At 41.6% G+C, this 26,967-nt stretch overlaps 1 protein-coding gene across 3 annotated transcripts in view; it reads right to left on the bottom strand.

Annotated features, from left to right (window-relative positions):
* Positions 1 to 26,967, bottom strand: part of tbc1d23 (TBC1 domain family, member 23) — an 80,064-nt gene that overhangs the window by 21,302 nt on the left and 31,795 nt on the right. For all 3 annotated transcript variants that reach the window (XM_043701149.2, XM_043701148.2, XM_043701147.2), the window contains 4 exons: positions 22,367 to 22,491; positions 15,447 to 15,493; positions 3,835 to 3,938; positions 3 to 125 (listed from right to left, as the gene is read on the bottom strand). In XM_043701149.2, coding sequence (XP_043557084.2) covers positions 3 to 125; positions 3,835 to 3,938; positions 15,447 to 15,493; positions 22,367 to 22,491 — 399 coding nt within the window. The remainder of the gene's footprint in view (positions 1 to 2; positions 126 to 3,834; positions 3,939 to 15,446; positions 15,494 to 22,366; positions 22,492 to 26,967) is intronic.

Below are 26,967 nucleotides of genomic sequence, written 5' to 3' on the forward strand. Positions count from 1 at the left end.
ACCCCTTGTTGTTGATTTGCTTGTAGTATCTCCGATACGGAAACAGGCAAACATAAAGCTTGGCTCAGATCCATCTCATCATCTTTCAAGCCCAGTAGATTACTTCCAAATAGGTTTTGGTTATCCTGTCGTGAGTAATGTCATTAGTCATGAGCAATTATATGACAATTGTGTCATTACTAGCTACTAGTAGTTCTGAAGAAAGATCACTGTATTTGAAATTTCAACTTTGCTGTCTCTCCACAGATGCTGTAAGACTTGTTGAATTTCTCCAGCAATCTGTTTCAGATTTCCAGCATCCACAGTTCTTGGTTTTATTTTACTTGAAATGGTTTTGCCTTGTTGAATGAAGTGCAACTGTCTTTTAAACACCAAAGACTCAACACTGAGTCAACCTCTGGCCAGAAATGCTAATTTTATGTTAAATATCACGCTTTTCCTTTCCATGATTTGAAAAAATTGCATAGATTTTGTTAAAAAGAAACTTCTTTATGCTAAATTTCTTTTGATATTTCACCTTATGTCAATGCTCTCACCTTCAGTTTATGCCCAACTTTAATAACATCACATGAGTAATAAAACCTGCTTGTTTCTTCCTGGTTTGCAATCCATGAAAGTGTTATAATATAATTGGTTGATTAGCCCGATGACATCATGGTAGGTGATCACCAGAATTCCCCAATAACTGGCACTAGAATGAAATTAACATTGGGCAAAGTGAAAACGGTGCCACAGAACTTGGTGGACCTTCATGGGCAACTTTCTTAGAGGGCACTGTCAATGAAAGGTTCTGTTGCTTCTCCGTTGATGTAAAAATCCAGGTCAATATTAACAGATTAGAGATTTGAGAAAAAGATATTTGAATCTGTACAATTTAGAACAAACTCAAGATCTACAGAATGCTGTATCACAACTGTACTTAAACAATTAGATAAAATCTATGTAATGTCTCATTGATACTAGAATTCAATCAATCAGAATTCTCTTCTAAAACAGCACAGCAGACCATTTGGCCCTTCAATTCAAGATCAATTTAAATTCATCCCAGCCCACCACAGCTACTGTTACAGAAATGTTTCGATGATGAGTTCAGCATTTTTCTTTCAGGACTGAAGGATTACTGCAGTTTTTGAAAGCAAATAACCTAAGACCCATTCTAAGTATTGTTTGCACGGCTGTTGATTCAAGCTGTTGAAATAGTTTGTAGTCAAGTTGGAGCCAATGACAGTATACAAAGAGATTCTGCTGGCAACAAGTAGCGGATTGTCGTCATAACTGCTCACTAGTTCAGAGGCCAAAGGACTTCTAACTGCCAACAACTGAGGTTAGATCCCAGACAGCTGAAAAGCGTGGGACTAAAAACAAGTTGGGGAGGAAGCATTGGATACTCTCAAACTCAGAAGCTGTCTTCTGCATTAAATAACACATCAAGCTTGAAGAAAACTGTTTACTTTTCCTTTAGCGGTTGTTCTAAGTGACTTCTAATTAGCAAGTCAGAGAAACGCAAGTGTAAATTGTGCATCCTATAAACAAATTAATGCATCTGAAGGCAGGCCAAGAAGCAACATTCTAACCCATACAAGAATCCTCATTGTAAATTCTGTGAACAGGAACCCCTGAATTGCTTTCCCAGTCTCTCCCTCTGACCGTAACGCCGGTGTATTTTTTCTCATCCATGCCTATGAGCACACTTTATAGAGGGACAATTTATATGGGCATTAGAGTTTTGTTAGTTATATGCCGGTGCTTCACAATTATTTGTGTGTAGTTAAGAGTGTACTTATTTATTATAGGTAGTAACTCTTGTTAAGTATACAAATCTGGTCCATGTTTTGTCAACCTTGTCTAAAAGGACAGAGTAAATTGGGGAATTCTGCATACTCATTAAAATATTTTCACCTGTGTGATGAATAGAAATGATTTCCTGAGATTAGTGTGACTCTATTTTCAGCATGCTACCCAGTGAAATGTAACAATTGCATTTCAGCAATGCTATTAGCGGCTACTTTGATCTTGACAACAGTCAATGCTCCTTTGCAACTGGCAAGCATAAGGAAGGCAAATACCAATTATGCCATTATTAGTTCAAGCATAACCACAGACAGCAAGCTAACCCACATATAATGCTCCATTGTTATGTCACACAAGTCATGAGAAGCAGATGCATGACTATTTCCTGAAGTACCATTCTTAGCTGTCACAAAACAAAGGAGACTTATCCCAGACCTTGTTCATGTATCCTTATGCAACCTGCCACAGTAATACAACAGTACATTTCGACAGTTCCATGACAGCATGCTGGCTTGTATCTTGGATGGCATCGAGTCTTCTGATCCATCCCTAGTAACTAATGGAATTAAATCAGCGTTGCACACTAGCACCATTCACCTTCAGCATTTTTTTTCCTTCTCTCCGTGTTCTTAAATGTCTTCATGATACTTATCATGGCATCAAAATCAGAAATTGCATGGATTGGAAGGTTCTCAAATTGGAGACAACTCCAGACAAAGACCAAGGTCTCTGAGGGAATACATTGTCATTTACTGTTTACTGTTTGCTAATGACAATGGGTCAGAGTGTAACCCGTAACATAGAATGGACTGTTCTTCAATTCATGTGACAACTTCAGCCTTAAAAAAACTGAAATAATGTACCAGTCTGCAGGAAAGCCCCATCTTGAACCCAAGAAGGTTTCAGCTCATGTTCAGGAGTGAATAAGTTCACTTATCTTCAAGGCACACCACCTCGATGTTGCCTAGATTGTGGGTGAGTCACATGCAAGAATTGCAAAACCAAGTGTAGTCTTCTTCAGACATTGACCATCAGTCTGAGATTGAGGCAGAGTTAGTCTGCCTTTCAAACAGAAAGGGAATAATTATTCTGCCCAGTCTGTTGTTGGCGGGAAAGAGGTGGACATTGTATGAGTGTCATGCCAAAAAAGTTAACCACTTAAGCTGCCTTTGGAAGCCCTTGAACATCAGATGGCAGAACGTTTTTAAAAAAAAGACACTGAAGTGCTCACCTGAGTTGGCAATGTCAGGATTCAACAAGTCACAACTGAGTTGGACTGGTCATAAAGCAAATGTGTTTATGGGGTGCAAAGGAAGTACTACAAGGGCATTTTGAACCTTTCATTTATATCAACTTTGATGCTGATTTCAAATCGAGCAAGAAATTCATCCCAAGTGTTAAACCTCTTGGGGTCAAACGAAAATAGCTGCTGCCTCCTTCTCAAGCAAGCACATATCACAGGAAGATGCAAAGAAAGGAAATCCGAAGCCAGCGCCTTATTCAAAATTCAATCTGTGGCACCCTGTTCTATTTTCATCATTACCTTCAGGTTCCTTAGCAGGAACCTACATACCCACTGCAAACCTATCAAACTGCCAGATGATGAACATGATCTTCTTGAAGGATGAACAAGAGAAAAAGACAAAGAAACCTGCCTATATCAGCATGTCAAATTAGTTGTCTGAGTTGGCACAGCAAGGTTTTAAATAACAATGTTCACCACTATCCCAATTACACTGTCTGAAATTCTTGCATTTGTTTTTCTTTTCACAATAGAAGACACCTTCCATGTTCACTGTTTTTAGAACAGAAGGCAGACAAATATTCCTGTCTTGGTATATATTTTAAATAGACAGATATTTTATTCTTTCAGTTGGCATTTGATGTTAATTCAAATTTTTATTACTACAAATTTTCAAAAACAAGTCATATATTTCTTTTTAAAAAGATTCTGCCTAATCGGACTCTTGATCGTATGTTTAGTTGCTACATGTGAATCAAAATTAAAAGATGAATATTTTTGTGCTCCAGAAATAGAAGTACCTTTCTAAAAGAAGCAGGTGTTCGGGCATAATAATACAGTGCCAATGAATAGAGATCCTCTATATCTTCAATCTCCAGGTTGCATGGAACATGTTCAAGAGATCCTGAAATACAAACATTTGCACCAAGTTTAAACACACGCTGACAACAAACAGTGCTTTGTAAAATAAGACAATTATATTTATCGCTTTAGTAATCTCCTTACTTGGAATCAGAGATTAGACTATGCAGTGTTAAAGGCCCAACATCCTTTGAAGGGGGAGGAACAAACAGGTAAACAAAGTTTTGCACTGATTTCAAATATAATTTACAACATTGTACACTGAAATACCCAGATGTTTATGGTTTGTACTTGGCAAACAATATTTACATAGATGCATTATTTTTGCCACACATGCATCTTGTTAGCTGCACTGTCACAAAAGAAATAATTAACAGGGAGGACACACAATTCAAAACAGATATTAAAATTATTTATTTTCTCAAAAGTATTTTTTTCAATAAAGGAAGGTTTTTTTTCCCCTGAAAAGGAAGAACAAGTGCAATAAACTATATACATTCAGGACAAAAAAAAACAAATTACTGTAGAAGCTAACAAGTCTGGCAGCATCTGTGGAGAGAAAACAATTTTAATTTTCAGTTCAGTGATCTTCTTTCAGAAGTAGAAGCAGCTAAGAAAGTGCGAGACTTACAATGAAGGGATTTGGGGAAGGAAGGAAGGAAGATGGGAGAGGGGCGAAAGAGGTGTGGGGGTAGGGGGAGGGGGGGGAGACTGGGAGGAAGAGGGGAGAGGTGGGGGGGGTGGAGAAGGGGAAGGGGGGGGAAAAGGGAAGAGGGGATAGGGACATTTGTTTTCTGTCTCTACCTATAAGGTTAGGCAGGCAAAGTGATTGTTAATAGTAAGCCAGGAAGAGTAGCTGGATAGGTGATAATGGAGATTGAGTAGTTGGACCTGGGCTGCCTTTGCTGAAAGCAACCTACTTCATGACAAGACCAGGAGTCGTGGGGATCGGTAATGGATAAGGAAGTTGGTGTTCATGCTCTGAAATTGTTAAACTCAATATTGAATCCTTAAGTTTGTACGGTTCCCAAGTGGAACTTGAGACATTGTTCCTCCACCTTGCACTCAGCTGAACTACAGCATTGCAGCTGGTCTGAGATAGAAATAATAGCATGCGAACACAGTGGTGTGCTGAAGTACCATGCAACTGGTAGCTCAGGATCATTTATACAGACAGAACGCAAATGTACTACAAAGCGGTCTACCAGTCTATGTTTTGTCTCCCCAATATAGAGGAGACTGCATTTCTCTCATGCTGGGCTCTGTATCCACCCATCTGCGCACTCCCTATTCCATGCTCCCATCAACATAAATACCGCCTTTTCCTGGTTGCTTTTAGTTCTGAAGGGTCACTGAACTCAGCTAACTCTGTTTCTCTTCACAGATACTGCCAATACTGCTGAGACTCTCCAGCAATATTTGTTTTTGATTGTTTCAGATCTCCAGCATCTGCAGTTTTGTTTGACCTAAATGCAGTTGTAAGTGCAGACAAAGGAAAATATTGATTTGTCTTTCTGCAATGGGTAAGGAAATTTCATTATTTATTCATGCAAACCAAATAGAAAGCTCTTACCACTTAATTTATATGCACTTCTTGAACCTTTCTGCAGTTGTGTGTATGTTACCCACTTAGAAACGTTTCTATCATTCTTCTAACAGCATAATCTCTGCCTCACCACATGCTCAATGTTCCAATATGCACAATTATTTCCTGTTTCTTTTGCTGATCTCCTTATGTTAAGCTTCAGGGCTCAGTTATAATATTTACACACAATATGCCAATAATTTCAATTCACAATGTTACTTTAAAGAAAACAAGGAAAACTATTAATCAAGGTGAAAACGAAAACACGGATCACCTTCCTCTAAGTCCTTTAGATTTGCCTTTCCCTCAAATGGCCTAGTTATTAGATTATGGCAAAATGGATAGAACAAGCAAAATCATCTTGGATATCATGCCAATGATAATCTTGTCAACAAATGCTTGACAATGAAACAGCAGTAATTCAAAACACCCATCAAAACAAAAAGTATACAATAAACTACTGTACCAATGAAGAATAAACAACCTCCAGGCAATTTTTAAACACTTCTGTAACAAATCATTCATTCTATTATTCAAAGATAGAGGAATCAAATTAACATGGAATTTTGGATCAGATGTTCTCTAAACAATTTACTCAAATACTTTAAAGTGACAGCTACTGCAGTTAATTATGCCATTACGTGAAGCACAAACTAGAAAAAAAATTCAGAATATAAGCTAGCATAGTAAATCATGATTTATTCATAACAGTATGTTAGCTTGGGAACATTTGTGTTGTAGATTTTATTTTTCAAAGTAAACCATTAAATAAAATCAATTTCTGCAGCATGGAGTAACAAGACTGAGCATTTTTCACCTACTTCTTTGTCCAAATGAAGTGCCTTATGTTGTTTTCTTTACAGTACAAGGAATCATTGTAAACCAGAAATTAAACCAAATTATCGTGCTTCAACCCTTGCTCTTCACCTTTTAGTTGCATTGGTGCTGTGCCTCCTCAAAAGTCAACATTTTGCTCCTAAGGTCACATGCTGAAAACTGAATGCAGTTCTTCATAAGGTTTAACCAAGGGTCTGTACAATTGCGGCATCATCTTATTTATCTATTTCTTGACTTCTCTTGGGATAAAGTTAACATTCCTTTAGTTTGTCTGATTATTTTTTGCATGTGTGCACTCGCTTTTGGAAACAGAGACTTAAATCCCTTTGTTCCTCCACAGGTCTTGATTTTTTTTTATCATTAAGAAAATAACAGGATTAGTTTTATTCAAATCAAAATTGGATGACACCACACTCCCAACAACAATACCAAGAAACAGGATATCTAAAATATCACGCCACTGATAACCTTGTCAACAATGTGCCAGTGAAATAGCTATGTGGCATTAGGGTAGATGATTCACCATGATCTAAAATGGTAGAGTAGGCTCCAGACTTAACACTGCTTCTATGTCCATAATGTGGCAGTAGAGTACAGACTGGTCAGCTCTGAGCAGGTAACATGACATATGGTATTCTGAATGAAATGCTGCAAGGAAGGTGGAAATGGTGAAGATTGGCTACAAGACCAGCGCGAAACATGAGGCTCAAGGTAGCAGAGACATGGATTCTTATCAAGGTGACAACAGAGAAAAGGACTGGCAATGTTGTAAACAAAAAGAAAGTGCACAGAAATAGACTCAATTGAGAAAGCAGCAGCATGTCGTTGTGCTGACAGGATTAAGCCTAATGAAGCAGTCATTGGAGCTTATGGATGACAGGGAAGATATAGGTAGAAAGTGAAGATAGCACAAGAAAAGGCATCAGTTTTGTTTTGCTTTCTTTAAAATGGTTGAAGAACTTGTTTATCCAAGAACAATTGCAATGCTGGTGTTTAATGGTTTACATTTAAATGTTATGGTCAAATAATATTTTAAGGTAATGCATTATAAGTAATTTCTTAAAGATTATTTTCAAATTGTGATCTTGCACAGTAAGATCGGCTTTAAGAGGCAATTAAGTGTGTCATAAACCAGATGCTGAGTGTTTTTTTTCTTAAAGTCAATGGTTTCCTTCACAGCTCTAATACAGGCAAGTTAAAAAGCCCTTAAATCTATTCCAAAATAAAGATTATTAGATCCAGTAGGATCAACAATCAGAAATACAGCTTGTTGACGGAAGGAGCTAAGAGATCACAATTGAGAAAACTGGATCTATACATGGAATGTAATACCATATTTTAAGGGCCTTGGTAATTGCAGAGGGTTGAGAAGTAGGGCATAACGCGACGTGTGGATGTATGTGCTGGACAGCACGAAGGCAAAGACTGCCCCCAATTGGATTTAAACAGCTCCAACCTTCAATGAACCCGCATGGGCCCCAGCTATGCCTGCCTCTTCGTAGGATATGTGGAACAGTCCATCTTCCGCAGCTACACTGGCACCACCCCCCACCTTTTCCGCCGCTACATCGATGACTGTATCGGCGCTGCCTCGTGCTCCCATGAGGAGGTTGAACAGTTCATCCACTTTACCAACACCTTCCACCCCGACCTCAAATTCACCTGGACCGTCTCAGACTCCTCCCTCCCCTTCCTAGACCTTTCCATTTCTATCTCGGGTGACCGAATCGACACGGACATTTACTATAAACCGACCGACTCCCACAGCTACCTAGACTACATCTCCTCCCACCCTGCCCCCTGTAAAAACGCCACCCCATATTCCCAATTCCTTCATCTCCGCCACATCTGCTCCCAGGAGGACCAGTTCCAAAACTGTACAACCCAGATGGCCTCCTTCTTCAAGGACCGCAATTTCCCACCAGACGTAGTCGACGATGCCCTCCACCGCATCTCTTCCACTTCCCGCTCCTCCGCCCGAGCCCCGCCCCTCCAACCGCCACCAGGACAGAACCCCACTGGTCCTCACCTACCACCCCACCAACCTCCATGTACAATGTATTATCCGCCATCATTTCTGCCATCCCAAACAGACCCCACCACCAGGGATATATTTCCCTCCCCTCCCCTATCAGCGTTCCAAAAAGACCACTCCCTCCGTGACGCCCTCGTCAGGTCCACACCCCCCACCAACCCAACCTCCACTCCCGGCACCTTCCCCTGCAACCGCAAGAAATGCAAAACTTGCGCCTACACCTCCCCCTTACTTCCCTCCAAGGCCCCAAGGGACACTTCCATATCCACCACAAATTCACCTGCACCTCCACACACATCATCTATTGCATCCGCTGCACCCAATGTGGCCTCCTCTATATTGGGGAGACAGGCCGCCTACTTGCGGAACGTTTCAGAGAACACCTCTGGGACACCCGGACCAACCAACCCAACCACCCCATAGCCCAACACTTTACCTCCCCCTCCCACTCCACCAAGGACATGCAGGTCCTTAGACTCCTCCATCGCCAGACCATGGCAACACGACGGTTGGAGGAAGAGCTCCTCATCTTCTGCCTGGGAACCCTCCAACCACAAGGGATGAACTCAGATTTCTCCAGTTTCCTCATTTCCCCTCCCCCCACCTTGTCTCAGTCAAATCCCTCGAACTCAGCACCGCCTTCCTAACCTGCAATCTTCTTCCTGACCTCTCCGCCCCCACCCCACTCCCGCCTATCACCCTCACCTTGACCTCCCTCCACCTATCACAATTCCAACGCCCTTCCCCCAAGTCCCTCCTCCCTACCTTTTATCTTAGCCTGCTGGACACACTTTCCTCATTCCTGAAGAAGGGCTTATGCCCGAAACATCGATTCTCCTGTCCCTTGGATGCTGCCTGACCTGCTGCCCTTTTCCAGCAACAAATTTTCAGCTCCAACCATTCAATGCCTACTTTGATGGTAGGCATTGAACGGTTGGTGCTCCAACCTTTCCAAATTCTCCAATCAGCAACTTTTCAAAGGAGCATTACAAGAACTCAAGGTTTAGCTATCCATTTCTTATCACCTTTTGCACAAAGGGAATAATTAGCTCACTAACCACAGAAGTCAAGGAAATCAGCCCCACTATTTCCAACACCTTGAGGTTCAACAAGGATCAAGTCAAAGGTAATTTTGAATTGATAACTACTTTCAGAACAAAATTACATGTAAATCATTGGTGCATCAAATTAACATTCAAGACATAGTTACATATGCAAATTCTTTGATTATTTTAAACTTGCCTGTTTTTTAAAACAATAATCCAAAGTGATATAAGGAGCCAATTAGAAAGTTTAGGCAGGAGAAAAAGTGGCACACAAGCTTTTCATCTTTGGAGCCAGTGCATAAATTCAGCATAGACTGACAAAAGTCTTCTGACTGTTGACTGTAAGAAATACAAATGAAATGAGTCTGGGTAGCCTCAGGCCAAACAAGTACTATTTGAAAAAAAGACTAAGCAATTAGTTTGGCACAAATTTGCATCTTATTCCAGAAGTTCCAGGACAAGTGACTAGTTTGGGAAATTGAAAACAAAAACTGTGCCACAATAGTGCAAAAGCCCCCTTTGGAAATGGGGGCAAAGCATATTGCTGTAATAAATTAGATAATATTTTAACCCTTAATCTGATTATGCTGACCTAGGAGTGCTTGGTGCTGACACTGAACATGTTGGTGGCAAGATTTCAATTTCCTACCATTAAAATCCCCTACCCTGAGTAGATGATAAATGTTAAAAATGTTACTGAGAAAGTATAATCAAAATATTTTAAGCTAATGAAAATGGAGAATTCTTACAAAGATATTGAGCAGAAAGAGAAAATAATTCCTCATTTCTAAATTATTCGAATGACAAACATATTCTCTCTACAAATTGCTTTTTTAGTTCCATATTATACTGCATTATGGTTTACATAACCATATATATTTATTATCCTAAAGTGGAAGGGAATGTTATGCCATTGTGGTTTGACTAAGAAATAGCCTAAACTGAGCTTCAGCTACACCTAAAAGTTTTGCTGCAAACCTCATTTTGAAAGCTTGAACAATGTGGCTTAAGTAGTTAAACTTACATTGCTAGTAATAAAATTCCTTCTTTCCAATATTCTCCTTAAGCAATACACAATCACGAAGGTTAAACATGCATTTTGTTACAGTGTGGAATTCAGTGTTGTACATTGGTATCTATGTATTATCAAAATTGAAATAGAATTTAGAAATCTTCTTAATATTTAAGGCAATTTTGCCTGGCTTGATTGAGAGTGGAACACAGGAAGGGGCAGGTTGTTGGCAATCTTGAGGGCAACAATGCCCTTTCGGTTCATGTAGTACATCAGAGTTTCAGAGGTGATGTCTCTCCCACGCATTGATGTTGCTGCTTTGTGGTTTTAATTTTGTTATTTGATTAGCCATTGATGATTCCTCATTAAAAAAAAAATCAATTATGAACAGTACCTTAGCAGTTAAGGTCTCAGTTGCTTGGATATGGTACTACATAGTAACGTTGCTGGACATGTGGCCCAGAGGTATGGATGAACAATCCAGAGACTAAAAGTTCAAATAGTTCAAACATGGTAGTTTATTGAGTTGTCACAATTCACAACTGTTCTATGATGTTTCTTTTCTGAAAGAATCATAGAATTCCTGCAGTGTGGAAGCAGGTCATTTGGCCGATTGAGCCCATACTGACCTCTGAAAAGCATCCCACCCAGACCCCACCCCCTACCCTATCCCTGTAGCCCTGCATTTCGCATGCACTAATCCATCTAGCCTGCACATCCATGGACACTATGGGCAATTTAGCATGGCCAATCCACCTAACCTGCAGATCTTTGAACTGTGGGAGGAAACCTGAGCACCCGGAAGAAACCCATACAAACATAAGGAGAATGTACAAACTCCACAAGGTTGCTCGAGGCTGGAATCGAACCCGGGGTCACTGGCGCTGTGAGGTAGCAGTGCCGACCACTGAGCCACCATGCCACCCCTATGGCATGCTGTACCCAATTTGGCCTATAAGAAATTTCTTCGTTAATATTAAGGAATATTAACTCTGCAACATTTGGGCTACAAAATCACTCAATTGCATAAACTGACATCAATAGTGCAAGAAAATATCACATCACTAGCTTTTTAAAAGGTAACGAAGGGTGAAAATTAAATGCGGATAACACTGATCCATTGAATTGTTTTAAAGTTAATCTTCAATGGTTATATTAATGATTGAAAACAGAATTAAGAATAGACAATTCTGTACATGCACACAGAAGTGGCAAAGGTTGAGTATGATGCTCTATTAGGCTGTATTTAAAGAGGACCAGAAAAAACATTATGTCACAAAATAGTAGAGCAGAAGAAAGGGCATTCGGTCCATAATAATAGACACCAAATTCTCTTCACTGTAGCAACAGGCTTCTCCAGGAATTTCAAGTCCATTACACTACCTGGAAGTCATTTCCTTCTATGAATCACTAGATTTGCAAAGAATTTCTCAGTATTCATTCTAAATTTTCTTTTTAATAGTTTGAATCCATGGCCCCAATCTTGCTCTCACATACTAATGTGAAGTATATTCCAAATTTACATTTCTATTGCGAATGAATCAAAAACTAATTTGTAAAATCAGGAAATAAAACCAGGAAAATACATTAAGGGAGTTCTTTTGACACCTAAAAGCAGCACAAATGCACACAATATGTTTGATCAAGCCTGACTGTAATGTAAAGAGTTAACAAAAACCAAACAAAGAAAATAAGCTTATACAGATTGTATCTTGGTATTTTCCTTATCCTTGGTTGTGCAACAAAATGGGAAAAGGTGTGTTTAAAAACAAAAGGATGTGCAAGGGTTTGCATCATTCTTTAAAAGTTACCAGCACTTAAGTACTGTTTATTCTGCTTCTTGTTAACCATTGGGCAAGTTTAGTTGCACCTGGAAGTATGCACAATGCTTAGAGTTGGAACAAACACAGTTATCATCTCTGGTTTGTTGCACATGACACGCGCTAGTGAGACAAACAATAGGGAGAGAGGGGAGTTGAACACGTGGCTACAGGGATCGTGCAGGAGGAGGAATTCAGATACTTGGATAATTGGGGTAGGTGGGACTTCTACAAATGGGATGGTCTACACCTGAACCAGAGAGGGTACAAATGTCTTAAAGGGGGGGGGGGCTGTTATTAAATTTACTAATACTCTTCAGGAGGGTTTAAACTAATTCAACAGGGGGATAAGAACCTGAATTGCAGCTCCAGTGTACAGGAGATTTAGAGTAGTGAGGTTATAAATAAGGTTTCAAGGTTGCAAGAGTGTACCGGCAGGCAGGAAGGTGCTTTGAAGTGTGTCTACTTCAACGCCAGGAGCATCTGGAATAGGGTGGGTTAACCTGCAGCATGGGTTAGCAGTACCTGGACTTCAATGTTGTGGCCATTTTGGCGACATGGATAGAGCAGGGATAGGACTGATTGTTACAGCTTCTGGGGCTTAGATGTTTCAGCAAGAACAGGAAAGGTGGTAAAAGAGGGGGAGGTGTTGCATTGTTAGTCAAGGGCAGTACTATGGTGGCAGAAAGGACGTTTGATGAAAATTCATCTATTGAGGTACTATGGGCTGAGGTTAGAAAGGAAACTGCAGGAGATGGGCACAATTGAAATGTGGAGCTTGTTCAATGAATAGCTACTGCATGTCCTTGATAGGTATGTACCTGTTGGGGAGGGAGGAAGTGGTCAAATGAGGGAACTGTGGTTTACTAAAGAAATTGAATCTGTTGTAAAGAGGAAAAAGGCGACTTATGTAAAGATGAGAAGTGAGGGCTCAGTTAGGGCACTTGAGAGTTACAAGTTAGCCAGGAAAGACCTAAAAAGAGAGAGCTAAGAAGAGTCAGGAGGGAAAGGTTATAAGAGAGGTCTTTGGTAGGGAGGATCAAGGAAAACCCTAAAGCTTTCTCTAGGGTATGTCAGGAATAAAAGAATGACTAGAGTAAGATTAGGGCCTGTCAAGGATAGTGGTGTGAAGTTGTGTGTGGAGTCAGAGGAGATAGGAGAGATACTAAATGAATAGTTTTTATCAGTATTGACAAAGGAAAAAGACAATGCTGTCGAGGAGAATACTGTGAGGCAGGCTATGAGACTAGATAGAACTGAGGTTCATAAAGAGGAGGTGTTAGTAATTCTGGAAAGCGTGAAAATAGATAAGTCCCCTAAGCTGGATGGGATTTATCCTAGGATTCTCTGGAAAATTAGGGAGGAGATTGCTGAGCCTTTGGTTTTGATCTTTATGTCGTCATTGTCTACAGGAATAGTACCAGAAGACTGGAGGATAGCAAATGTTGTCCCCTTGTTCAAGAAGGGGAGTAGAGATGACCCTGGTAATTATAGACCAGTGAGCCTTACTTTGGTTGTGGGTAAAGTGTTGGAAAAGGTTATAAGAGAGGATTTATAATCATCCAGAAAGGAATAAGCTGATTAGGGATAGTCAACACGGTTTGTGAAGGGTAGGTCGTGCCTCACAAACCTTACTGAGTTATTTGAGAAGGTGACCAAAAAGGTGGATGATGTAAAGCTGTTGATGTGGTGTATATGGATTCCAGTCAAGCGTTTGATAAGGTTTCCCAGAGTAGGCAATTGAACAAAATACAGAGGCATTGGATTGTGGATGCTTTGGCAGTTTGGATCAGAAATTGGCTAGCTGAAAGGCAGCAGAGGGTGGTGGTTAATGGGAAATGTTCATCCTGGAGTTCAGGTACTAATGGTGTACTGCAAGGATCTGTTCTGGGGCCTGGGATCTGCTGTTTGTCATTTTTATGAGTAACCTGGATGAAAGCATAGAAAGATGGGTTAGTAAATTTGTGGATGACACCATGATTGGAGGAGTTGTGGACAGTGTCAAAGGATGTTGCCTGGGTGGCAAGCTTCAGGGATCTATGTACCTGGACACTGAGATCTTACCATTAGCCCAGTACTCTATATTCCTGTTGCTCCTTCCAAAGTGAATCACCTCGCACTTTTCTGCATTAAACTCACATGTGCAGATTTCAGGGGGATGGGAGATAAGAGATCAGGACTGAGGCAGGTAACAAGGAGGAAGTGTTATCAGGAGGAGAAGGGGAGAGGGAGGGAGGGGAGAAATTGGGAACCTGGGAAGGAGCAGAGGGAAGAGTGGGAGTTTGGGAAAGTATGGAGAGGACATCTTGGCTCCTGGGCTTTCCTCGTCGCATCTCATCCCATCCTCCCAACTCGAGTACTCCTTGTTGCTCCCACCCCACTTTGGGCCCTCTTCCCTTGGCTCAGAGGGTTTCAAAATTTTAAAATCACATTCTTCCCTGTGCATGCGCAGTAATACATTTGTACCTGATGTCACATGTAAAGTATTTGTGATAATATCCGTGTTTCGACACGTGCATTCCCAAATGAGCGCACGTACATTGTTCCTCACAGTTGTTGGTGTCAACAAACACTATTTCAAACAGGTTTTTAGTACAAATGTTATCAAAACGTCTATATGCTCACCCTAAGAAATGACAGCTGGAAAGGAATGCAGCAGTTGGATTGTTGAAGTTTCAAGATTTTGAGTTTTATCTTTCTGATTCAGACATTATACCATCTCAAAATTTCCAATTTGTGAGACAAGGTTTTCAAGTTATATATATATATATTTAAATGGAAAATGCTTAAAAGAGTTGATGTTTAAATTGAAATGTATGTTCAAACACGTTACTTTTGACACTTATTTGTTCAACATTAGCTCAGATAGGTAAGATAGAAGCTTCAATAAGAGAACTCAAAGGTCTTCTCAAATTTAATTAGCCTTAATTACACCTTTCTGAAAAGATGGACAAAATAAGTCAACTATATCTTCTGTCAATTAGTGAGAACAATTTCAAAATTATGTGCTAAACATCTAGCCTAAATATTGACCAAGAATGATCACTTCATCCATTTTCTGTAGTTGAGATGACAATATTGCGTTCTTTTCTTTGTGGGTTAAGTATTCATAACATTGAACATGGGGTATTTAAGAATTCTTCATTAAAAACAATACATGCAACTTCAATTGGAAAGAAAAGGAAATTATTCCAGGAATATATCTGGTATACTTACGCATGAGGTTTTCCTTACTTTCTGCCTCTTGAGACAATATAAATTCTCTGGGGGAAAAAAAGGACAGATGTATTATTGTTCTTGGAGAAACACCAAGTACTGAAAATATACATGAAAGGGATCTCCAAGATCAGAAATCACTTGGTATTCAGTTCACAAATGATCCAATTAGACTGAAAAAGGTTCTGAAGAGTCATACCAAATTTAAAACATTAATTAGTTTTCTCTCTGTACAGATACTGTAAAACATGCTGAGTTTCCCTAGGTTGCGTTTGGTGTAATCTGAAAACCTGTGTTTAAGCACAGCAGCCACAAAACCTTGCTGTTCGCTGACATTCCCTTGCACACACAACCCCATTCTCACCCTCGTTGCTGTTTAATTACCAAACAACACAGGTAACGTGGCATTAGCAATGGTCCATTTAACAACCCTCTCTAATATACCGCTACTCTGTCTCTAATGCCTGTTGCAGGCCCCCAACTTGTCATTGTCTACTACATCCAGGCAAGTAATCAGACAATTCCAAAGACAAGCTTTTATTTACATGTTGCAAAAGTGAACACAACCAAATTGGATATAGGCTGCAATTTGCCACCACAATGCTAATCAAATACTGGCATAATGAACAACTATATTATAGTCTGCAATTGCCTGCTGGGCTTAGCTTTGATCAACTGAAAGTGGACCGTGACCAATCTGAGTGCATGAGCGAGTGGCTGGATTATGAGCTAACGGTATTGAAGCAAATCAAACAGTCAGGGCAGGCAGGAACAAAGCAGAGAACAAGATAGGACTGATAAATTAAATGGCACTTATTTCAATGCAATGATGTCTAACAGGGAAGGCAGATGAATTCAGGGCATGATTAGGAACATGGAACTGGGATATCACAGCAATTACAGAAATGTGGCTCAGGGATGGACAGGACTGGCAGCTTAATGTTACAGGATACAAATACTACAGGAAGGATAGAAAGGGAGGCAAGAGGAGGGGGAGTAGCGTTTTTGACAAAGGATAACATTACAGCTGTACTGAGGGAGGATATTCCCAGAAATATATCCAGGGATGTTATTTGGGTGGAACTGAGAAATAAGAAAGGGATGATCACCTTATTGGGAGTGTATTATAGACCCCCTAATGGCCAATGGAAAATTGAGAAACAAATTTGTAAGGAGATTTCAGTTAACTGTACCAGTGAAGGTGCAAAACTTGACCTACTCTTGGGAAATAAGGCAGGGCAGGTGACTGAGTTGTCAATGGGGGAACACTTTGGGGCCAGAGACCATAATTCTATTAGTTTTAAAACAGTGATGGAAAAGGATAGATTGGATCTAAAGGCTGAAGATCTAAATTGGCGGAAAGCCAATTTTGATGGTATTAGGGATGAACTTTCAAAAGCTGATTGGGTGCAGATGTTCACAGGTTAAAAGGGACAGCTGGAAAATGGGAAGCCTTCAGAAATGAGAGGAGTGTCCAGAGACAGTATTTTCCTGTTAGGATGAAAGTAAAGGCTGGTTGGTGTCGGGAATGCTGGATAACTCGAGACATTGAGGGTTTGGTTAAAGAAAAAGGTATAGACAGGAGAAAGAGAGTGAATTCTGAGAAGATTATAAAGGCAGTAGAAGTATACTTAAGAGGAAAATCAGGAGGGCAAAAGGGGACATGAGATAGCTTTGGCAAATAGGGTTAGGGAGAATCAAAGGGTTTTTACAAATACATTAAGGACAAAAGGGTAACCAGGGAGCGAATAGAGCCTCTCAAAGATCAGCAATAAGGCCTTTGTGTGGAGCCACAGGAGATTGGGGGGGGGGGGGGGGGGGGGGGGGGGAGAAGATAATAAACGAGTATTTTGCATCAATGTTTACTAGGAGAAGGACATGGAAGTCATATGCATAAAGGTAGATAAATTCCCAGGACTGATCAGGTGTACTCTAGAAGCTAGGAAAGTGATTGCTGGGCCCTTTGCCGAGATATTTGTATCTTCGATAGTCACAGGTGAAGTGCCAGAAGATTGGAGGTTGGCTAACGTGGTACCATTATTTAAGAAAGGTGGTAAGGACAAGCCAGGGAACTAGAGACCACTGAGCCTGATGTCAGTGATGGGCAAGTTGGTGGAGGGAATCCTGAGGGACAGGATGTACATGTATTTGGAAAGGCAAGGACTGATTAGGGATAGTCAACATGGCTTTGTGCATGGGAATTCATGTCTCACGAACTTGATAGAGTTTTTAGAAGAAGTAACAAAGAAGACTGATGAGGGCAGAGCCGTAGATGTGATCTATATGGACTTCAGGAAGGCGTTTGACAAGGTAGCTCATGATAGACTGGTTAGCAAGGTTAGATCTCATGGAATATAGGGAGAATTAGCCATTTGGATACAGAACTGACTTGAAGGTAAAAGACAGAAGATGGTGGTGGAGGGTTGCTTTTCCAGACTGGAGGCCTGTGACCAGTGGAATGCCACAAGGATCGGTGCTGGGTACAGCGCTTCTTGTCACTTATAGAAATGATATGGATGTGAATGTAGGAGGTAGAGTTGGTAAGTTTGGAGATGACACCAAAATTGGAAGTGTAGTGGACAGCGAAAGAGGTTACTTCAGTATCCAACAGGAACTTGATAAGATGGGCCAACAGGCTGAGAAGTCGCAGGTGGAGTTTAATTCAGATAAATGCGAGGTGCTGCATTTTGGGAAAGCAAATCTTAACAGGACTTATACACTGAATGGTAAGGTCCTAGGGAGTGTTGCTGAACAAAGAGACCTTAGAGTGCAGGTTCATAGCTCCTTGAAAGTGCAGTCGCAGGTAGATAGGGTAGTAAGGTCTGCTTTCCTTTATTAGTCAGAGCATTGAGTATTGGAGTTGGGAAGTCATATTGCCGCTGTACGGGACACTGGTGTGAGGCCACTTTTGGAATATTGCATGCAATTCTGTTCTCCTTCCTAGCGGAAGGATTAGATTAGATTAGATTATTTACAGTGTGGAAACAGGCCCTTCGGCCCAACAAGTCCACACCGACCCGCCAAACGCGCAACCCACCCAGACCCATTCCCCTACGTTTATCCCTTCACCTAACACTACGGGCAATTTAACATGGCCAATTCACCTAACCTGCACATTTTCGGACTTAGGGAGGAAACCGGAGCACCCGGAGGAAACCCACGCAGACACAGGGAGAATGTGCAAACTCCACACAGTCAGTCGCCTGAGGCAGGAATTGAATCCGGGTCTCTGGCGCTGTAAGGCAGCAGTGCTAACCACTGTGCCACCATGTCGCCCACAGGATATTGTGAAATTTGAAAGGGTTCAGAAAAGATTTACAAGGATGTTGCCAGGGTTGGAGGAATTGAGCTATAGGGAGAGGCTGAATAGGCTGGGGCTGTTTTCCCTGGAGCGTCGAAGGCTGAGGGGTGACCTTATAGAGGTTTATAAAATCATGAGGGGCATGGATTGGATAAATAGATAAAGTCCTTTCCCTGGGGTACGGGAGTACAGAACTAGAGGGCATAGGTTTAGGGCGAGGGGAAAGATATAAAAGGGACCTAAGGGGCAACTTTTTCACACAGAGGGTGATGAGTGTATGGAATGAGCTGCTAGAGGACGTGGTGGAGGCTGGTACAATTGCAACATTTTAGAGGCATTTGGGTGGGTATATGAATAGGAAGGGTTTGCAGGGATATGGGCCGGGTGCTGGCAGGTAGAACTAGATCGGGTTGGGATATCTGGTCGGCATGGATGGGTTGGACCAGCGGGTCTGTTTCCATGCTGTACATCTCTATGACTCTATAAACAGCATGTTATTTTCACCAAATGTTAAATACAGCAATAGAAAAGAACATTTCAAGAAAGAGAGATTGAGCATGGAGTTGTACTGTTGAATGATCTGTCATGCATTATGGGATGAAGAGAAGTAGGATGTTATAAAAAGGTCAGATCAAACAAAAAGGAACCCAAGACGAGAGGTACAGCATGACCTTGAAGGGACTTGAGGAAGAGTACTTTAAATTTAATGTGTTGGTGGATAGGAAGTTGGCCTCGGTCAGCAATAAAAAGAGTGATACAACAGATACCAAATCCCCTTCCAGAGGCCAAAAATAAAACATGGACAAGGTTTTTGATGATAGCAAGGTTAAAATCTTACAAAAATTGCAACATGAAGTCTCATGCAGTTTTGCATTATCTGTTTTGTCTGAGCTGTAAAGATGATATCTTTGTACTTTTGATTGTTGACTAAAATGATAAAAGAACTTGTGTAAAAATAAAGGATCATGGAACGAATTGCTGCACATTTGAAAAGTAAACTGCTGAAACTTGCTGCAAATCATGTGTACACTGCACTATTATACAATAGGGGAAAGCTGTTTGCAGACAAGCCAGCACCTATGTGTTTAAAGAGAGATTCAACCAGCAAGCGGTTAATGATTGCTCTGCGGAATTGTGAACAAGTATGTATGCCTGTCAATAATTATCTGATAGACTCTGGGTAGTTGAACAGCTTGAGGTGTGCATGATACTGGCAGAAGCCCTCAGGACTGGTGCAAGGGGCAGATGGCAAAATACTTGAAATAAACTGAACTTCTTCAGTATTATCCTCAACAGTTGCTTTAAGGGCTGGCCTTTAATCACTAACTGAGGGAATTTGCAGATAGTGTACCAATTGCTTGTGCCTCCTGTGATGTGAAAAGAGCCTGGAGAAGAGAGACTGAATAACAGGAAATCATGGCAAGAGAAAGCACCACTAATATCCAATATAAACCCACTGACTCCCACAGCTACCTGGAGGATACATCCTTGCAACCTGCTTCCTGTAAGCACAGTTCCAGTCTCCCAGTTTCTCTGTCTCTGTCACATGTTCTGACATTGCCGATTTTGATAAGGAAGCCTCCGAAATGTTCACCTTCTACCTCAACCGAGGATTCCCCAGCACCTTTGTTGACAGGGCTCTCATCTGGGTCTGGCCCATCGCCTGCAACTTGGCCGTCACCCCCTCTCTTCCCTCCAGCAACCTTGTCCTTATCTACCATCCCACCAGTATTCACATCCAGAAGATCATTAGTTGCCATTTCTGCCCCCTCCAGTGAGATGCCACCAGCAAACACATTTTCCCTTCCCCTCCCTTATCCACCTTCCACAAGGACCATTCCCTCTGGGACACCCTGATCCACTCTTCCTTCACTTCCAACATCCCCCCCACTGCACCTGCCCCTGCAATGGCTGAAGGTGCAACACATGCCCATTTACCTCCTCCTTCCTCAGTATCCAAGGGCTCAAACACACCTTCCAGGTGAAGCAGTGCTTTGCCTGCACTTCTCATAATCTAGTCTAATGCATTCGCTGCTGACAGTGGTCTCCTTGACATTGGAGAAATGAAGTGTAGACTGGGTGACCGCTTCGCACAAGTGACCTTGAGCTTCTAGTTGCCTGCCACTTCAACACACCTCCCTGCTCTCTGATCACTATCTCTGTCTCATATTTGCTACAGTGCTCCAGTGAAGCTCAGCATAAGCTGGAAGAACATCTCATTTTCCGCCTGGTGACCCTGCAGCCCTGTGGACTCAATATAGAGTTCAATAACTTTAGGGCTTGAACTCTCCTATGTCCCACCACCCACCCCCACACACCAGGCCTTGTTATCACAAACTGCTTTTACCCATTGTTAGCCACTAACAGTCTCCATTAACAGTGTTCATCCTCCTAGCCAGATCATTACCCACTCCTTTGTTTGTTCAGTAGCTGTTCTCTCTGGCCTCTATCCCCATCTATCGTTTATTCCTTACCCCCTCCCCCCACACTACTTTCCACTTAAACACCAACATTCTCCTAGCTACCATTGGTTCTGAGGAAGAGTCACTAGACCCGAAATTTTTGTGATTTCTCTTCACAGATGCTACCAGACCTGCTGGGTTTTTCCAGAAATTTCTGTTTTTGATTTACAACATTGACAGTTCTTTTGGTTTTTAAGAAAAACCATCATCTCAACAAGTCAGTGAACTGAGACAACTGAATCCATCTCCCAGGTTTTGTGCCTTCCACCATAATAAGAGTTCAACTATAGGTATTGAAGAGTTGTCCTGTTTAAGCAGAATGATGTGTGAGAAAAGATGACAGAGAGAGGTCATGGGTAAGTAATTCTGGTTTGAGAACAGAATTGATAACAACAGTTCCAAAAAAAAAAAGGGAAATAAGCATTGGGTAAGCAAAGAGAGGCATATAAAAGATCAGCAGTCTAAGGTTCAGAAGAAAATATTTGAGTGGCCACAAGTTGAGGATAGGAGCAGGTCAAATGAACTGCATGTGGGTCACATGGATGAAATGAGAGCAGAGGTTGTCGATGGGGAAAATGGCAAAAAATCTAAGTATGAAGATACAATCAACTGGTAAGACAACTAACTGAATAGTTCAAAGATTTGTATCGGGTGCTCATTGTTGTGGTTCTGTTCGCCGAGCAGGGAATTTGTGTTGTAGTGTCAAATGCCGGAGGAAAGATCACAGAAGCGCTTCACAGGAGGCTTCCAAGCACTGAGGATGTCACCTGGACAGGGGACGAAACGTCTGCAACACAAATTCCCAGCTCAGCGAACAGAACCACAATAACTGAATAGTTATTCGGTTTTAAGGCAATTTAAGAATAAAAAATGATGATTCAACTGCAAAAGTCAGCCTTTTAACATGACATTTTAGCTGAATGTTTGCATAGTTACTAACTTTTTAAATTAAGTACAAATAGTAAATAAAATATATGAGAGAAAAGGAATTTATAAAAGGTTTAAAGCCTTTTTAAACAAATATGAAAATCAAAACTAGATAGATCAAATGAACTGAGCAAAACCACATTATTTAACTATCTATTCATAATATGTAAGATGCAAATGTTAAATTGACAATCTTGGCATTGGAAAAAAAATACAAAAAAGACACTTACTTTGCATTAACTAGAATGACTAACATGAGAAAGAAAATTAGGAAAGGGTCTGCTTGCTGTAGATACACATCCCACATCAGCTGGGCAACATCTTCTGTACAACAACCAGCAAACAGGCTTGCTCCCTTTAAAACAAGATATAAAAGCACAAATGTTTCATGAAGTAAAACTAATAAAATTTTAAAATCAGAGTTTTAGTCAATTGATACCCATATTTCAGGAATATAGCTTTAAAAACCTACAAAGAGAATAATAGCTAACTAGCTTATGGCATTAAAAAAAGAAATAATTTCAACCATCATTTGGACTAGGAGGAGAGCATAATTTTCCTAGATTTTGCTTTTTTTTTGCTGAAGAGTCTATTTTTCATTGCTCAGTTTAGTCAGCTCTTCAGGTAGGATATTCACAGAAGCCTGCACCAGAGTGGGGCAGGGCTTAGAGGACAGTACTGGGAGCAGGGAGACATCCTCAACTTGGAACAACAGTGTGAGCAGGGGCCGGGAGGCTTTAATGTCTAGGTGTGAAGTGAAGGTTGGGAGAGAATGAGACGTTTAGGAGCATAGAGCAACTTCAAAATTAAAATGAACATTATTTTGTAGAACAGGGTGCTTCATTTTACATCTTACATTACTAAGCAGGCAGGTGCTTCTGCCACTTGAGAATGACTTATTTCTGCTTTCTTCACCACCAAGTGATGGGTTTAATAGGATACTCTGCCTGTACCAAATTGTGAAGAGTAAAATATAAACAATCAATCAGTCTATGATAATGGAGTTACGAGAAGCAAAACTGCACTGGTCTGGCATCTCATTTTGGATGAGCAGCAATTTCCCCCAGCAAAACATGAGGAACACTGACGTCATTTTCTTTGATATGCATGGCAAACACCATTTCAAAGCCACAGCTTTGACTGCTCTGCTTGGTAACTGTCTCAAGCTGATCAGACTGTTTGACACAAAAATTTGAACTAATTATCCTTGCCATCCCAGGCCTATTTCCACCGCCTAATGTAGCCAGCTCTATCCCTACCTTGGGTTTCATCAAGGCTTCTGTTACCTCTAGGTTTGACTATTCCAATGAACTTTTGGTTGGCCTCTGACTCTCAAAGTGCATACATTAAAAACATTACTGTCCATATTCTCAATTGCTCCAATCACATTCATTCATCAATGTTCCATCTAACATGCAACTGTACAGCAAATGGAATGTATCAGGCAGGAAATAATAGTCTGTAGTGAAGCAATGTTCTCTTAAGATCTGTGTGCTCGCACATGTCAATGTGTTATTCTTAAACAATGTGCCATGCAATATACCATCCATGTTGTACATAGTAGTTAGGAAACATGCTGCCCGTTATTTTGTTTTTGCTGACTAACACTGGTTCCCAGATCAACAATGGCTTGATTTTAAAACTCTCATCTTGGTTTCAAATTCCTTCCTTCCTCTCCACCTCTGTCAGTTCCTCCAGGGCTACAATTTTCTGATTGTGGATTTTTCAGCATTCCTGATTTAATTGCTCCACCATTTGTGATCATGCCTTCAGCTGCCAAACTCTTAAGCTCTGGAATTCCCACCTTAACCCTCCCCCTGTTTCTATTTCCTGTTTTAAAGATGCTGCTTTAGACAGGATACTTAACAAGACTGACCAAAGTAAAGGGAAATAACATTTATCCTGTATGAAAGGAGAACCTATACTTGCCAACCAAACAGCACTGATTACTAGATGCATTGCCATGAAGAATGCACTGGTTAGTGGTCACTGATAGTTAAACATATCACTCAAGGAAACAATGGTCATTTGCACAGATACACTGTAATCATGGTGAGCTAAACCTGCTACCATTGTGAGAAACAGTATTCATTGAATTTTGAACTCAGTAAATCATGTTGCTGAATTCAGTTTTAACACATGTATGATCAAATAGGTGGTTTTGCCATGGGATCCCTGTAGGCCCAGCTCAAATAATCTCTAAGAGTTCCATGGAACGTGTCTTTGATGAAATAACATCTCATGCCCTACGGTTTGTAGGGTTTGTATCTTTTATATAGATATGTTAGCTATAGTTGAATCTGCAGTAACATGTAGGAAAATTCGTAAATGGATTCTAATTGTATGCTCAACTTCACTTTTGAAACAGCGTTGTCACATGAGTTCCATTCCTCAGTATCTTCAGGTGAGGGGTTCTCTACAACGATCCACCACAAACCTACCTGTGTTGGGTCATGTGTGTGTTGGGATTCCTAATGTTCTACATACTGTAAGACTGGTCTTCTTGATAATCCTATAAATAGAGGCCAAGCCATTTATTCACTAATGGTGGAATGGGCATATAAAAGCAATATAAAATATAATCGTGTAAAATAATTGCTACCTGTCTGCACATTTCATATGGGTGCTCTGGTTTCCTCCCACAGTCCAATAGATGTGCAGTTCAGATGGATTCTCCATGCTAAAGTGCCCATAATGTCCACAGATGTGGAGGCGAGGTGGATTAGCCACGGGAAATGCAGGGCTACAGGTATTGCGGGAGGGGAAAATGAAAGGAGAGTCTGGGTGAGATGCTCTTCAGAGGGTTGGTGTCGACATGATGGGCTGAATGGCCTGCTTTCAAACTGTAGGGATTCTATACTTCTTACTCCGATAATTTCTGCCTGTACATCTCCCAAATTTGTGAACTGGCTTCTGCCTGTCATTTTTGGGCCTGAAAAAGTGCCAAGTCTAATCCAAATTTAGATTAGATTAGATTACTTATCTTAAAAATTTGAGCAATAGGTGAAACTAGTGGTTTTATGCTGCTCCTATGCAGTAGAAACACTAGTGGTGGTCACCACTATTAGGATGCTGCTATCAAGCCAAAAGGACATTCTGCCAGTCACACAAATGACTAACGTGGTGTATGACGCCACGTAGGCTTACAACCCAAGATTGACAGATTGTATCAAATGGCACATCCTACCTGCTGGTTACAAGGTACTGCAGGCACTGGTACTGACCATAGTCAACCAGCCTGCACTTCCAAAATTTGGAACAGGGCCCAGCATGAGATACAATTGCATGGTTGGTTTATTTAGCAAAAGCTGTCCAGATGTTTTGAAGAATTATGGATTAGTGGTGCTGGAAGAGCACAGCAGTTCAGGCAGCATCCAAGGAGCAGTGAAATCTATGTTTCAGGCAAAAGCCCTTCATCAGGAATAAAGGCAGAGAGCCTGAAGCGTGGAGAGATAAGCTAGAGGAGGGTGGGGGTGGGAGAAAGTAGCATAGAGTACAATAGGTGAGTGGGGGAAGGGATCAAGGTGATAGGTCAGGGAGGAGAGGGTGTAGTGGATAGGTGGAAAAGGAGATAGGCAGGTAGGACAAGTCCGGACAAGTCATGGGGACAGTGCTGAGCTGGAAGTTTGGAACTAGGGTGAGGTGGGGGAAGGGGAAATGAGGAAACCGTTGAAGACCACATTGATGCCCTAGGGTTGAAGTGTTCCGAGGCGGAAGATGAGGCATTCTTCCTCCAGGCGTCTGGTGGTGAGGGAGTGACGGTGAAGGAGGCCCAGGACCTCCATGTTCTCGACAGAGTGAGAGGGGGTGTTGAAATGTTGGGCCACGGGGCGGTGTGGTTGATAGGTGCAGCTGTCCCGGAGATGTTCCCTAAAGCGCTCTGCTAGGAGGCGCCCAGTCTCCCCAAAGTAGAGGAGACCGCGTCGGGAGCAACGGATACAATAAATGATATTAGTGGATGTGCAGGCAGAACATTGATGGATGTGGAAGGCTCCTTTTGGGCCTTGGATAGAGGTGAGGGAGGAGGTGTGGGCGCAGGTTTTACAGTTCCTGCGGTGACAAGGGAAGGTGCCAGGATGGGAGGGTGGGTTGTAGGGGGGTGTGGACCTGACCAGGAATCATGGAGGGAACGGTCTTTGTGGAAGGCAGAAAGGGGAGGGGAGGGAAATATATCCCTGGTGGTGGGGTCTTTTTGGAGGTGGCGGAAATGTCGGTGGATGATTTGGTTTATGCGAAGGTTGGTAGGGTGGAAGGTGAGCACCAGGGGCGTTCTGTCCTTGTTACAGTTGGAGGGGTGGGGTCTGAGGGCGGAGGTGCGGGATGTGGACAAGATGCGTTGGAGGGCATCTTTAACCACGTGGGAAGGGAAACTGGGGTCTCTAAAGAAGGAGGCCATCTGATGTGTTCTGTGGTGGAACTGGTCTTCCTGGGAGCAGATACGGCAGAGGCGGAGGAATTGGGAATATGGGATGGCATTTTTGCAAGAGGTAGGGTGGGAAGAGGTGTAATCCAGGTAGCTGTGGGAGTCGGTGGGTTTGTAAAAAATGTCAGTGTCAAGTCGGTCGTCATTAATGGAGATGGAGAGGTCCAGGAAGGGGAGGGAGGTGTCAGAGATGGTCCAGGAAAATTTAAGGTCAGGGTGGACCCTACGACCCTACCAACCTTCGCATAAACCAAATCATCCGCCGACATTTCCGCCACCTCCAAAAAGACCACAGCACCAGGGATATATTTCCCTCCCACCCCTTTCCACCTTCCGCAAAGACCATTCCCTTCGTGACTACCTGGTCAGGTCCACCACAACCTCAGAGTACAAAGGGATCTTTATCAG

Source organism: Chiloscyllium plagiosum, unplaced genomic scaffold (genome assembly GCF_037043375.1).
Source record: "Chiloscyllium plagiosum isolate Xiang-an unplaced genomic scaffold, Cpla_swu_hap1 HiC_scaffold_12, whole genome shotgun sequence".
NCBI lineage: Eukaryota > Metazoa > Chordata > Chondrichthyes > Orectolobiformes > Hemiscylliidae > Chiloscyllium > Chiloscyllium plagiosum.